General features: G+C 41.5%; 1 protein-coding gene across 2 annotated transcripts; it reads left to right on the forward strand.

Moving 5' to 3' along the window:
* Window positions 1-310: 310 nt before the first annotated feature.
* Window positions 311-10,364, forward strand: LOC112220709 (synaptic functional regulator FMR1). Of its 2 annotated transcripts, none has more exons than XM_024382559.2 (15): window positions 311-620; window positions 1,062-1,114; window positions 1,471-1,573; window positions 1,846-1,917; window positions 2,025-2,173; window positions 2,309-2,399; window positions 2,497-2,613; window positions 3,373-3,543; window positions 3,676-3,754; window positions 3,856-3,968; window positions 4,078-4,164; window positions 4,423-4,645; window positions 4,877-5,059; window positions 5,263-5,342; window positions 7,563-10,364. In XM_024382559.2, the coding sequence occupies exons 1-15, from the start codon at window positions 570-572 to the stop codon at window positions 7,758-7,760; spliced, it is 1,770 nt and encodes a 589-aa protein (XP_024238327.1). In that variant the 5' UTR covers window positions 311-569; the 3' UTR covers window positions 7,761-10,364. The 2 variants fall into 2 exon arrangements, with proteins under 2 accessions (XP_024238327.1, XP_024238328.1); XM_024382560.2 differs by having other exon boundaries at window positions 1,471-1,564.
* Window positions 10,365-15,617: the final 5,253 nt, after the last annotated feature.

The raw sequence follows: 15,617 nt of genomic DNA on the forward strand, positions 1-15,617 counted from the left end.
ACCTATCGGTACATACAAAGTTTCTGTTTTCTACAGCGCTACCTATAGGCCAATCGGTGCCGTTATTTTTTGGCCATGTCTAGTTTGTTCCGAATTAGATAAAAGATGCCAAACCATGCTTGAGTTATTTGAACATGTCAAAGGGGGGATAATTCACAGAATAAGAATAGGTTTCACAACTTCACAATAGATTTCATATATTTATTTTTTTACTATGATGATTATTACATCCATTGAACAGTGATCGCTGAACCACTCATTCCTGAATAGAAACCGATGAAATGAAACTGAGTGAACATGGTAGTTGACCCTTGTCACGTGACGATGGGAAGGGAGGCTCTTATGTTTACACATCAATACGTGCAAGAGCAGTTGCGAACTGTATAATCTAGCATCATTTAAATGTTTCGCGTTCTTTTCTTTATAAATCTAAAATCGCAACTTTGCAAATCGAAAAATTAAAGCGTGCAAAAGGGTAACGACGTTACCGAGAGATTCAAGACCGTAGTTTTGCACTCATAGTGTCGTAGCTAACGTTACCCAGCTAGCATTACATTAGCTTAGGTGTCATGGACGAGCTAGCTGTTGAAGTCAGGGGGACGAGTGGGGCTTTTTACAAGGTGGGTTGGTAACGTTAGCTAGATGCTAGTTCTAGTATTTGAATGCGTTTCTGTTGTACAGCGGTGTCTAGTAAATATGTTGCGTTGAGTCCGTCAGTGAGCTATCTTGCTACAGCTAGCTAGCTAAGGGGTAACGCGTCAGGCCCAGACAAGACAGCACAGGCTTATTCTGCCAGACGTGCAGCCAATGCTGGCTAACAACACATCTGAAGTTGGTTCAATAAGGCCATAAATTATTTGAGTTTCGTGCTGTTGGTGGTATTTGTTATTTCGTCGAGTAACGTTAGTTTCAGCTGTTGGCTAGTTAATATTGTAACGTTAATAAGACTTGCTATCTAGCAACAGTCAATGAGATTAAAATCTTTTTGGCTTTGACCTCTTGTTGGCTCAATGACTGTCTGCTTCATGTCTTGTTTTTTCTCAACCCTTTTCTCATTTTAGGGATATTTGAAGGATGTTCATGAAAGTGCTGTCACCGTGTCCTTTGAAAACAAGTGAGTGTTTGGTTTCCGGCAACATAAGCCAATTAGCTAACGTTAGCTAGCTAGCGTTCAAATCTAATGTGGCCTATCCAGCTAGCCAACTAGCTAGCTACTGTAACTAGTTGGTAGTTACAGTAGTTAGATAAATAGCAACGCAGTATGCTACTTTGAATCAGACCCAGGCATTGAGTAATAGTTAACCACCATGGACTACATGTCTACTATAATTAGTTGTACTTGCAAATAACAATTGGTAACTTCTCTTTTAATTGAACTATAGTGTGTGTGCACCGCACACTTGTTCAGTCGTTGATTAATTTCCCCTTGTGAAGTGCCCTGGTTTCATTTGTTTATTTCTATTCTTTCAGTTGGCAGCCAGAACGTCAAATTCCCTTCCATGATGTTCGATTTCCTCCACCCACAGGTTTTCAGAAAGAGATAAACGAGAGTGATGAAGTTGAGGTATGTGCTGTAAGTAATGGATAAGGACTTCCCTCCCACTGGTCAATGTCAATTAAACCCAATACTTTGCTGATTGCTAGTAGGCTAGGATATACAATGGCAGCTCGATATTTATGTGTTTCTTGAAAGCAGAAGGGAACTGCTGTTTAGTATTCTTTCTGTTTGGTTATTCACAGGGGTTTGGTGAATATGTATCGCAAACAATTAAAATGGATATCAGTGAGAATAACTCCACAAGATGTACTTAATTAATCAAATATTATCCACTGTTCTATCCACAGGTTTATTCTAGGGCTAATGATAAAGAGCCATGTGGGTGGTGGCTGGCGAAGGTCCGGATGGTGAAGGGAGAGGTAAGTCCAATGCAGCGGTTCAAGCGAGAGTTTGCATTAATTTATTATTATTATGTAGCTATTGTAATCTTATCATGATGATCCCCATGTAAGTCTCTTTTTCTCAGTTTTATGTCATAGAGTATGCAGCTTGTGATGCCACGCTCAATGAAATAGTCACATTAGATAGGTTACGGCCTGTCAACCCAAACAAGACAGCTACAAAAAACTCCTTCCTGAAAATTCACCTAGACGTCCCAGAGGACTTGCTGCAAATGTAAGTAGGCCTATTCTTCAAGGCTTTTTCAAGTAAAGTACTAGAGTTATGTTGTCATTGCTGCCGTATGTGTGATTGGTTTTGAGGCTTATTTTGGACTCTAACTATTGGGCCAAAACTGTTTTCTGTTCATAGGTGTTCGAAAGACTCTCATAAAGATTTTAAGAAGGCAGTGGGAGCATTCAATGTCACTTATGACTCAGACAAAAGACAGCTTGTTATTCTGGTATGTTCAATTATTTTTCTGGCTTCTAAAAGTTTCACACCTCAGTCCCTGTTAGGTCTTGTTTCATACAGTTCCCGCATAATTTCTCTGATTTTAGTCTGTGAACGAGATTACAACCAAAAGGGCGCAGATGCTGAGCGACATGCATTTCCGGAGCCTGCGCACCAAGCTGTCCCTAATGCAGAGGAACGAGGAGGCTAGCCGCCAACTGGAGGTACTTAAAGTTTAAGCACACTCGCAAGTCAAACACATTAGCTAGATTTCCATCCAATTGGTGACAGATTTTCATGCAAATATTCTAAAATCTGCATAACAATATGCACACTATTTCATTGCATTTTCAACTCTACTGATGGTTTTCCCACACAAATGTTGTGTTTATATAGCGAGTGTGCCCACTTAGGTATTGGCGCGTATAGCCTACATGAGATTATTATTATTATGGAGAAATATTATTTATATTTGTCAAACGGCAGCCAATAAGACCCTCAATATTTATTGGAAAGGAGTTTCAAGCTCATCAACTTGTACTTTCACCGCCCTCTGAAGTTTGTCATCATTGATTTCATCTGTAGCCTAATAAACTTCATGCTTTCCAGACTGATCATAGTGGGAGGACCACACAAGTCCCCAAGTTTACTTCCATATGATGGTTATTATATAAATATTTACTCATAAAATTATTTCCACTGACATTTCTCGCGTAATTCATTTTACTAACACAAAGATCCTACCTTGTCTAGCGTATTATTTTCTGTAAGTCTACCAAAATACTTTCTGTTTCCATCAGGCCTGTCATTACTTTTTTTTTTTTATCCGACATGTACTTTACTCGCATAAAAAGATTGAAACGAAATCTGTTTATTGTTGCATATTAAGACAAAGCCATGTTAGCGTTGTTAACCTCAATAGGCTCTGTCTCTGCATGAGGTGAACTATGGTTAAGCTATGCGTGGGATTATGGTTTGTGCAGAGCTCTCGGCAGCTGGCATCTAGGTTCCATGAGCAGTTTGTGGTCCGAGATGACCTGATGGGGCTGGCCATCGGGACCCATGGTGCCAACATCCAGCAGGCCAGGAAAGTACCTGGGGTCACCACCATAGACCTGGACGAAGAGACCTGCACCTTCCACATCTATGGCGAGGTAGGGAGCTCACCACACAACTAGCACAAATATGGAAGCTCACAAACCTCTACTCACAAGCTATATTTACTTGGTCATACTAGTGATAGACATGCATGTATTTTATCTCCTCTGGGTATGATTCAATTGCAGGATCAAGAGGCAGTGCGCAAGGCTAGGAGCTTCTTGGAATTTTCTGAAGATGTCATCAAAGTACCAAGGAATTTAGTGGGTAAAGTAGAAGATGATAAAGTTGTGTTCTGTTTGAAAAGTCATCAACTCAGTCTCCATTTTATCATCATTCATAATCTAATACCACATCTCCTTTGCCAGGGAAAGTCATTGGAAAAAATGGGAAGTTGATCCAGGAAGTAGTGGATAAATCTGGTGTTGTTCGAGTTCGGATCGAGGCTGAGAACGACAAGAAGCCACCTCCAGTGGATGAGGTAAGTGGCTAGAATCAAATGAACTCTGTATTCACTTTAATTGGTTTCTACTGATGACTTTGGAGCCACTCTGTCCTCATTAGATCCTGTCTATTTATTTCTCTTACAGGGAATGGTGCCGTTTGTCTTTGTGGGTACAAAGGAAAGCATTTCCAATGCTAAAGTACTGTTAGACTATCATCTCAACTATCTGAAGGTTAGAAGCTTTCCCCTATTGCTTTGCTAAAATTTGCAACACGATTATGTTCCTTTTTATGGATGTTAAGATAAATGCCACTTAGCAGAAGCTTTCATCCAAAGACTGATATCAGGAGTTTGTTTACCTTTCTATTGACTGTTGACTTCATCAGAATGATAGGTCTGCCTAACAGTCACTATTAGAGATATAGGTTACTTTTAAAGAAGTAAGTTATTGAATACAGTCATGATACAGACACACTGTGTCTCCATGTAGGAAGTGGACCAGCTGCGCATGGAGCGGCTGCAGATAGATGAGCAGCTGAGGCAGATTGGGGGAGGAGGCCCCAGGGCCCCGGGGACTGGACGGCCTGACAACAAGATCTTCATTGTAGACAACGGTGGCCTAGGCATGATGGGCATGGGCTCCCAGAGAGGAGGGAAGCCGTTCAGCAGGGGAGGAGGCCGTGGACGACGCGGTGGTCCCTCTTTTACCTCCGGTATGTAACTGGAAAGAGTGGAGCAGGTATCAGCATGTACAAATGGAACAGTAGGCTATGTCCAGAAGGCACTGATTGTCTATGTTTTACTGTATGTTCATACACAACAAGTTCAGCCTATATGGAACCTTATTTCCTTATTTTTTTCACAATACTATGGCTGTATGGGACTGAGTGGAACTTGGTAAATTGGTGATTATTTACAGGATGACTAATTATCGCACTCACCAGGCACCAACTCTGAGGCTTCCAATGCGTCTGAGACCGAGTCGGACCACAAGGACGAGCTGAGTGACTGGTCTCTGGCCCCCACTGACGAGCTGACAGGGGGCTTCCCCAAACGACCCGATACACGCAAGAGAGGGGGAGGAGGGCCTCGCGGACGGGGAGGTAGAGGAAGAGGAGGCTTCAAAGGTCTACTATCCATATTCGAACTAGCCTATCTATTGTTACTATAATACCCCTACTGTGCAAGGGCCCCCGTTTCACTGTCTGTATATAAATGCATTCGTTGCCTTAGGGTTTTATGTACTGCTGTATGAGTCAGAGTAATGATACAATCATTCTGCCATAATAACATTTTGAGGTCCTGTATATTACCTTGTCTGTCTCTGTAGCTGAAGACATCCAGTGGACTGAGTCACGTTCACGGAATACCAGAGACCCTAAGCTAAGGCCTCAGGAAGATTCTTTGCAGGTGAGGAATTCCAGAATCACCAGGTGTTCTTTGTTCCTGGCAGCAGCCTCAGTTGCTGTGTCATAACACTACCAGTAGATGTCACCATGTACCGTTTCAAGACCTCTGGGAAATTTAGAAAATAATACAATTTGCGCATTGTAGGTACTTGATTTTGTCATTTGGTCATAAAATGAGCCATTTTGGTCACACAACAGGAGCCGTTTTGCAACTTAGTCAATGACCTCTGACAGAGGCTTAACAGGTAGCAGATAATGGATCCTATCAGATATTTATGTAGTTAGTGCTGTATACTAACTATTATACAGTTTATGCTCCCCGCATATACAAACCACGAAGACTGCCCGAATGCAAGATAGTTATTTTGATGACTCACACGGTGAGTCTACTGTAGCCTACTGTACATGGTAAGCTGGTACACGGCTGAGGATTTTTCTACAATATTCATAACATTTTGACACAATTACAAGTGAACAGTATCAAGCCAGCAGCAGAGGAAACAAAGTGAATTATCTCCTCTAACTCTCCCCAGTCTTATCTTTTGGCTCTCACTGTCTAGCTGGCTAGCTTTAAGATATTTACTAGCCCATACCAGAGAGAAACTTGCTATGTTATTGACATATGGCAGTACACAAACAAAATCTAGCTCACTTATTTTGTGGGGGGGGGGGGTAGCTGGCTATAGCAAGCCAATGTTAGGTGATGACTCTTCAACAAGAAGCCACTGTGACAACATTTATCCTACGATAAAAAAAAATCATCTTTCCCATTGAATAAAATTCACAGTTCCAAAGAAAGCCTGTCTCTGGGACTTCACCAAAATGATCTGCGATCAGATCCATGACCAAAGCGTCGCATTTCAATTTAGCCCGCAGGCATGCTCTATAGAAAACTCCCCTGGCGCCACAGACACTTTCCAATGAGCCATCCACACACACACAGAGAGCCCAAATGCAGATAGCCAGCAGCTCCCAAAACACAATTCATGTGGCAAGCTCCATAAATAGACAAAACTTTCCCATTGAGCACAATCCACCCCTCTAAATAAACCTGCCTCCTTTCTCCAAAATTTCACCAGCTCCACAATCGAATACATCGTAGATAGCCCACCATCTACACACAGACCCCACATCTGTCCCAGCCTCGGCTCTATACAGAAACATTGACTTCATCGTGACTCTTCCCATAGGCTTGTACTTTCTATGGCATCACCAGTAGTTAGCTTTCTACAGCTGGGAGACATTTGGTTACTTTGCCGTTAATCGGTGTTATTTAGGTGGAAGACGCTTAATGCGGTAGCTCTTTCACTTACACAGTGAAGCCCTGATAATGCTCTGTCTCTACTGGTGCTCCTGGCTGTTCGGGATATTTTATAAGCCACGTTGTTGGTAGGGACAGTATCCACTTTGGAAAAGCAATGTTTTGCTAAACCCTCGTTCTGTTGTTGATGGCCATGGAAGTTCTCAAGTCCTGAAATGTGCCCTGCAGATTGACCAAGAGATGCCCAATTCAACCCTGTCATTCTCACAAATGTTTCTCACTTTTTACAAAGTGTTTCATTTGCGTGGCCATAGAGGCATAGCAAGTGTTTCCACACCCTACTACTACACAAAGCTTGGCCATCTTGATGAATTAAAATGCAATTGTTAGTTCGCTCCATACTACTAACCCACAAGTTTATTTTTATTTTTTACCCACGAGTAGATGAAGGGTGAGCATGGATTTTTATTTCCTCACTGTGGAGCTGACATTGTGTGATTGTTTCCAAAGTTAGTGCTGATTTGGAGAACCTCAAACCCAACTTTTAGGGCAATATTACAGTATTATACAAATGTATTTCAAAGTTTGTGATTTGTGAATGTCTTCTTGGGGTGCTCTAATAGTCATATTTGCATTTCTGACATTGAGAAATAGTTCCTTTATGCCCTTTTTTAATTTAAATTGGGGAGACGTGAACAAAAGTTTGAGCTCCGACCATTGGGTTTTTCACCACATGACTGACACGCAATTGATAGAAGTGCCGATTTAATGGTTATCTGTGGCGTGTGCAAACGTAAAGTAGACGCACATTAGACGACTATTCTCCAGGAGAATCTAATATAAATGCATCTGGCTGGCGGACAGCCTGCTCCAAACTCTAATTCACCTGTAAGTGACGCTACTCCGTTGTCCTGCATCTCCCCAATCTACCAGCTCATACAGTATTCTCTGGTCCCACAGATCCGAGTGGACAGTAACAATGAGAGGAGTGTGCATGCTGCAGCCAGAGGTCCCCCTGGCCCCGCAGGTGACGGAATTGTCCCCGGAGCAAACCGACAGAGACCCATCAAAGAGCGACCTATCAAGAAGGAGAAGCAGGAGGGCCCTAGCGGTGAATCCACTGCTGTGCCCCCGGTGGTGGTGAACGGGGTGTCGTAGATGGGGCCGACGGAAGGCACCCTCGTCTTTCTCACACACACACACACACGTCTCTTTCACACACACACACCACGCCATCAATCCAGAAGCTTCTTCATTAGAGACACGTTAGGCCAAAGAGGACAGGTCAGGGCTGAAATTAAGCACACTTTGGACAAAGCAACTCCGACAGCAGCAGTGGCAGGTGGATGGGGTGTTGGGTGGGTTACTGTGTACAGGGAAGGAGCCATCTACGCTTTTAGGTGTTAATGGGAGAAGGAAAACTGAGACTGCAGTCTTTTTCTAATTGACATTGTTGACAACTACCTATCAGATGATTAAAAGCTGTGGGGAGAAAATGTTTAAAACAAAAAGAGGGGCCACCATGATGAATCTGAATTTCTAAAAGGATATGGTTTTCTATCACTTGTTCGTGTACAGTACTAGCCTTTTCTCCGGCTAGAGGGTTGGATTGTTTGGTCCTTCCTGCCTTCTCTTTCCATCATGATGTGTTTATGGAGCCGTGTGTCACAGTGGAATATAGAACTCATTACCATGTGAGGTCACGGCTGCATCATTAGCAAAAAAAAAAAAAAGAATAACCCTCCTCTCTGATCTGTGCCTTTATCTCGTGTGGATAGTATCACAAATAGAAGTCAATCAGGGAAGAAGACGACATTGGAAAACAGTAATGGATTTTACTCATGTAGTGAACACACAGCTCACCTTCCAAAAAAAAATGAAAAGTTTGTCTTTTTAACCTTGCGATGCATGTAGGCTACATCCTTTATCATTGGTTTCGACATTGGCGACAGTCAGCAATCCTGAGTTTTCCAAAGCGTTGCTTGGTTTCTGTTTCCTAGTGCTGAATATTGCTTGAATAGGGATGATGATTTTTGTAGCCAATGATAGAGAAATGCTTTTTTTTAAATGGTGGAATGACCATGAATTCAATATCTATCTTACCATAGGATCACAGTGGAGAAAAATGCTGTGAGTTTATTTGTGTGAATTTTTATTCAAGTCTCAACAGATTCATGTCATTTCACACTGGCTACATTTAATGGAGACTATTAGATTCAGATAGGACTCCATATCGTCAACACTGTACAGTACCTTATGACAGAAGCACTTATATATGGACCTTTTAACATGAACTATGTCGAACTGGGGAGTGATATTGAGCACATGGTCCTTTTGCCATACATTGACCAACAATCACTTTCCCTGTTGGTTTTTCATTTAAAAGTGTCAATGGGAAGACTGGTACACACACATCTCTCTCCAACCCTAATATATTGTTCATAAGATATTGACAAATGGTCATTAGATTGTAAATTATATAAAGGGGGTGCATACTGTATATTATCTCATTTGTTTAAAATACTTTTTTGCTATTTTGGATTGAACTTCAAATGTGCACTTATCATTCTTTTTGGTTTATTTGCAACTACTAAATAATATGAACCATAATAAACGATGATGTGATAAGATTTCTTCAGCAGGTGAATCACATGAATGCTGTCAACAATATTACCACGTTTAGATAACCCTATAGCTAACTCTGAGTCTCATGTACCTTTGCCGTATGGAGGATGAAGTTTAGTCCCATGTTATAACCATATGTCTTATATTGGATCAGTGCTTGTGCATTAAAACTTTAGTTTACAGTTGAAGAAGAAAAAAAATACTGTGAGGGTATTCCTAGTGTCTTGTTTTAATAATTTTTGTTTTCTTGTTTACACTCTAAATTGCAACATTGGATGATGTACAGCCAATGGGCATCAGTGAACAGCTGTCTGAGCATCTCTTGTGTTGCTGTTTTTTGCCAATGTCCAATGAGGAAAATTGTCTTTCAGCAGGCTAACAGCCACTGCTCCTCCCCAGCGTTAACAGTCAATAATTGAACTGGCCCCAGTCTGACTCAGTCTTTGGGATTTTATATAAATTAGATAAGTATGATGATGAAATTACATAGACATTAATTGAATATTTTGTACTAATAGTGGAGGGGTGGGATAAGCAAAAAAAAAAAGGTTTTTAAAACAGAAAATGACGGCAGGTTTAGCCCAGTTTAATGGTGCAGACTTCGAAGAGATGTTTGATCAGATCGTTATGAACGGCCTGAGCAATGTGGGCCATGGTCTCTTCAGAATGGCACCATCCATCTGGGACTTTATCTAACCCTGCCTGGGGCATAAATGGTTTACTCAGTATTTGAATGGCATTCATCTATCTGACGCAGACCGTAAACTGACAAGATGTTGCAGATCAGCTCACAGTCTACTCTGTTGTCAAGGTCAAGTCACAGTGTTGCCAAACAGACTGTTTTCTAGTTATTTATTTTGGGAACGTATACGATTCAAGAAAAACACAATTGTAAAACATTTCGTCTTGCACACATTGTAGGGTGTTGTGTTTTGAAAGCAGAACTGAAACCAGAAATACTGTAGATAGTGAACCAACTGGGTAGACTGACCTTGTATGTTACACCACTTTGGGCAATATTTTCTTTGTACATATTAGTGGAACAGATTGGGCTTTATGTTGACATTGTCTGGTTATAGTGCAATATATTTTGTATGCAAGCAGTTTCAATAAATAAAGGTTGATCTTCCTCTGCTACTTTAGAGTATTTTATTTATTTTGAGCTCTACATATAAAACGTTGGTGGCTATGGATTGGGCAACAATTATCAGGAAAGTTAAATGTTTGTAGCCATATTTCATCCAAGAACAGTAGCTGCAAATATGTAATGATACTTTGAACCCCTGACTATGAAAAGCTATCTAATTTTAGAATATTAAAGTGTTGCACCCTCTGTAGCCATCATTATTATCTGACCCTGCTGTTCGTCTATAAACGTTTGAACGTATTGTAAAACAATCTGGCCTTAATGGTCACGTACTCTTAAATCTCTACCTGGTATAGCCAGATGAGGACTGGTCACCCCTCGAAGCCTGGTTGCTCTCTCGATTTCTTCCTGGGTTCCTGCCTTCCCAGGAGTTTTTCCTAGCAACTCTGCTTCTGCCTCTGCATTGCTTGCTCGTTGGGTTTTTAGGCTAGGTATCTGTAAAGAACCTTGTGACAACTGCTGATGTAAAAAGGGCTTTATAAAATACTTGTGATTGATTGATTGTTTCTTTCCCAAAGGAAACCTGACAAAGAACCATGGAGAAGGAGATGAAGGACTGTGGCCGGTTGTGAAAAACCCTCCCCAAAAAGGCAAAAAAGTAGTAGTGGTGCTTTCTCCTGGAAGGCTTATGTTCCACATAGGAATGAAGAGGATTAAGTATGTAATTGAGGATTTTGTACGATACAGTACACCTAAATATAGGGACTTGTGCTGGACACATTTCAGTCCCACTGGTACATATAGTTGCTAGGTAATTTATTTGAAGAGCGCCAATGGGAGTCTCTTTTTTGACCACGTGGTGGAGCCCTGGCACAGACTTAGTCCAATCCAATTAGCCTTGTGCCAAAAATTGGTTGTTGCACATTGAGCAGTCATGACATGAACTCAAGAATCGCAACTTCTGCAAAAGATATATGTCGATTATACTGAGCACAAATCAAAGAGGGCCCACACTCTTTCTGTCTCTCTCTCTCTCTCTCTCTCTCTTATATATATATATATATATATATATATATATACATATATATATATATATATATATATATATATATATATCCCTCTCTTTCTCAGCTTTGGCAAAGCAATTTAGCCTGTCATTTCTGTATCCCAGAGACTGACCTAGTTTTGGCCAGCCTAACAACAGCCGCCATGGAGAGAAAGAGAGACCTGATGGCCTCTTCTTTCACCCACTGCTCTCTCTGCCTCTCTCCCTGCTCTTTTTCCTGTTGTCACTGAGGGCTTTGTCAATTGAACCCAGCACTCCAGAGCCCCTCATCCCTTGCCAGTCCCCTCCCTCCCATCCCTTCCCCTCCCCTGGCCAACTGCCTGTACTCTCATTAATACATGCATGGGAAATCAATGGCAACACTTAAAAATGGGCCTGGAGAAGTATTTAATTAGCATGTAATGACAGACATACATTCATTAGGTGATTTTATTAGTCAAAATAGTGTTTCGGCAGAATTCAACGTGCTGCGGTTTTGAATGGTATTTCAGAAATCTCAAATAAAGTGTGGTGATGTAGTGATGCATTTTATAGATTATGTTTTATTTGGTTTATATCTCTCTGTTAAAGATGTTTTAAGTCGTCTCAGCACAATATAATTGAGGAGCCCTTTTCCTTTCTGCTCTTGTGGCACTCTACCCTGCTTTGTCTTTGTTTTTTTCAACCAGGCCCAACTTTCTTGGCACTGAGCTGCCAAGCTTCCTGCTAGATTCTCTCTCTCTCTCTCTCTCTCTCTCTCTCTTCTCTCTTCTCTCTTCTCTCTTCTCTCTTCTCTCTCTCTCTCTCTCTCTCTCTCTCTCTCTCTCTCTCTCTCTCTCTCTCTCTGTGTGCGTGCGTGTGTGTGTGTGTGTGCATGTGTATGTTCGTGTGTATAGAAGCATAATAGAATAAAGTGAAGCACCATTATCCTTTCCATACTTATTACCAAGGCATCACACAGTGGTCTAAATGTGAACAGCACAACAAACATCCTCCTTGCCTAAACTATTAAAATACCCAGATTGGTTATCATTACCAACGATTAGATTTCCTACTATCAAGTTGCTGATTAAAGTCTTAATCAAGGTACGTGCATGTAACATTTAAATTGGCCTGTTAATCTGTATTAATCATTAAGATAAAATTAAAATAATTATCAAATTCAGGGTGCATTTGGCCGTTTTCCAAGCAACATAATAACATATAGCTACAGTTCACGGTTTCATTTCTGCTCAGCTGGAGATAAATTACTAAACAAAGAAAGAGCGGAGGGTCCATTACATCCACTACATTGTATTAGTTTGTGGTTGTCCACTTATATTACTTACCTTTGTGCTCCCATTTGGACAGAGATAATAGAGTATGCAGTCATAGTAATTATTTCCAATGTGCACTAATGCTGATGGATGAGCATAGGGGACCCATGTTAAAAATGCTAGCTAACCCGTTAGCTCTCTTAATTGAAAACTGAAATTAAAGTATTGATTTTTGTATTTTCTCCAGACAAATGAAACATCTTTCCGCTAAGCCCACATGATGGCTGAGAGCAGGGCTATTCCTTTAACCCACATTAAACAAAACAAATGGCCTTGTCCAGTCTCGATTCAGACAAAGTCAGTCCCCTAGAAGTAGTGAATAGTTTCCACTAGCATAGAATAGACGCTTACCCGTGGGGTTAGTTAGCAAGTAGTAGGTGATGTCGCCACTGAATGTGCTAAACCCTGCTGTACTCATCCATTGAGTAAAGCAGGCCCTAACTCACTTTGTCAAATTCAATTCGCACAAGAGCTATTTTAGAGCTGATGTCAGATGCTTGTCTACTAATGCATTTTGATTAGTATGAAGTCTTCCCCCCCTAATGAGTCGGTGCTTGTGTAATTATCAGCCATCTGATATCTTATCTCTTTGAAGGAGAAACAATGACACTGTGAACAAACTTGCATCTCTTTATCTACACATCAATGGGACTTAAACAGGCTTATTTACATTCCACTACACATCTGACTGAAATCCTCCTTGGTGGGAAGGAATCCAGTGTTTATAAAGTGTCAATCATTTTCAATAGTGAAACAATCCCTTCGGTTGGCTCCTGTTTAGTAATCGCAGTATTGTATAAGGCAGGGGTTCTCAGACTTTTGGGTGCTGGGGACCCCTTTTGTGATAGCAAATTGATCAGAGACCCCTTCATAATCAGAAATCAACTCGAGTGAGATAAAAAATAGCATGCAAGGAGTTTTACTATGACTTTGGATGAACCAAGTCTTGTGCCCTGGGAAGGAATATTTTAAAGGCCAACCTCTTGGCATAGGAGAGAACATTATAAAGTTTTTAAGCTAATTTCCTGTAATTTAGCAAAAAATTTTCATGGGGCAGGGAGACTTTCTGTTGTTGCAGTTTAAAACTTATATCCAGCAACTCTACACATTTTGCCACGAGGCAGAGATAATAAATTGCAGTTTTAAACATTAAATTGCAGTGCATTTATATTCTAAAAAACATTTTAAAACATAATTGGAGTAGGACTGTGGACACCAATATCCATGTGAGCCTCCGAGGCCCAAAAAATGTCCTTAAAGGGATACTTCGGGATTTTGTCAATGAGGCCCTTCATCTACTTCCCCAGTGTCAGATGAACTCGTGGATACCATTTTTGTGTTGCTGCACACACTTTGAAGGAAGTTGCTAACTAGCGCTAGCGAGCAGATACCATAGACATCCGGTCATTGTGCTAACTCTAAAATCAGCAAAAAAAAGAAACGTCCCTTTTCAGGACCCTGTCTTTCAAAGATAAGGACAGGACTGGCAAAAAGTGCTCTTCACTGACGAGTCGCGGTTTTGTTTCACCAGGGGTGATGGTCGGATTCGCGTTTATCGTCGAAGGAATGAGCGGTACAAAGAGGCCTGTTTTTTTTTTATTTTTTATTATTTTTTTATTTTTTTCACCTTTATTTAACCAGGTAGGCCAGTTGAGAACAAGTTCTCATTTGCAACTGCGACCTGGCCAAGATAAAGCATAGCAGTGTGAGCAGACAACACAGAGTTACACATGGAATAAACAATTAACAAGTCAATAACACAGTAGAAAACAAAGGGGGGAGTCTATATACAATGTGTGCAAAAGGCATGAGGAGGTAGGCGAATAATTACAATTTTGCAGATTAACACTGGAGTGATAAATGATCAGATGGTCATGTACAGGTAGAGATATTGGTGTGCAAAAGAGCAAGTAAATAAATAAAAACAGTATGGGGATGAGGTAGGTGAAAATGGGTGGGCTATTTACCAATAGACTATGTACAGCAGCAGCGATCGGTTAGCTGCTCAGATAGCTGATGTTTGAAGTTGGTGAGGGAGATAAAAGTCTCCAACTTCAGCGATTTTTGCAATTCGTTCCAGTCACAGGCAGCAGAGTACTGGAACGAAAGGCGGCCAAATGAGGTGTTGGCTTTAGGGATGATCAGTGAGATACACCTGCTGGAGCGCGTGCTACGGATGGGTGTTGCCATCGTGACCAGTGAACTGAGATAAGGCGGAGCTTTACCTAGCATGGACTTGTAGATGACCTGGAGCCAGTGGGTCTGGCGATGAATATGTAACGAGGGCCAGCCGACCAGAGCATACAGGTCGCAGTGGTGGGTGGTATAAGGTGCTTTAGTGACAAAACGGATGGCACTGTGATAGACTGCATCCAGTTTGCTGAGTAGAGTGTTGGAAGCCATTTTGTAGATGACATCGCCGAAGTCGAGGATCGGAAGGATAGTCAGTTTTACTAGGGTAAGCTTGGCGGCGTGAGTGAAGGAGGCTTTGTTGCGGAATAGAAAGCCGACTCTTGATTTGATTTTCGATTGGAGATGTTTGATATGAGTCTGGAAGGAGAGTTTGCAGTCTAGCCAGACACCTAGGTACTTATAGATGTCCACATATTCAAGGTCGGAACCATCCAGGGTGGTGATGCTAGTCGGGCATGCGGGTGCAGGCAGCGATCGGTTGAAAAGCATGCATTTGGTTTTACTAGCGTTTAAGAGCAGTTGGAGGCCACGGAAGGAGTGTTGTCTGGCATTGAAGCTTGTTTGGAGGTTAGATAGCACAGTGTCCAAGGACGGGCAGAAAGTATATAGAATGGTGTCGTCTGCGTAGAGGTGGATCAGGGAATCGCCCGCAGCAAGAGCAACATCATTGATATATACAGAGAAAAGAGTCGGCCCGAGAATTGAACCCTGTGGCACCCCATAGAGACTGCCAGAGGACCGGACAGCAT

The sequence above is a fragment of the Oncorhynchus tshawytscha genome, linkage group LG21 (assembly GCF_018296145.1).
Source record: "Oncorhynchus tshawytscha isolate Ot180627B linkage group LG21, Otsh_v2.0, whole genome shotgun sequence".
NCBI lineage: Eukaryota > Metazoa > Chordata > Actinopteri > Salmoniformes > Salmonidae > Oncorhynchus > Oncorhynchus tshawytscha.

Coding starts and splice junctions, on each gene's coding strand:
- LOC112220709 (XM_024382559.2), top strand. CDS start 570: ATGGACGAGCTAGCTGTTGAAGTCAGGGGGACGAGTGGGGCTTTTTAC. Junction 1,918..2,024: donor TCCGGATGGTGAAGGGAGAG/GTAAGTCCAATG, acceptor TCTTTTTCTCAG/TTTTATGTCATAGAGTATGC. Junction 2,400..2,496: donor AAAGACAGCTTGTTATTCTG/GTATGTTCAATT, acceptor CTCTGATTTTAG/TCTGTGAACGAGATTACAAC.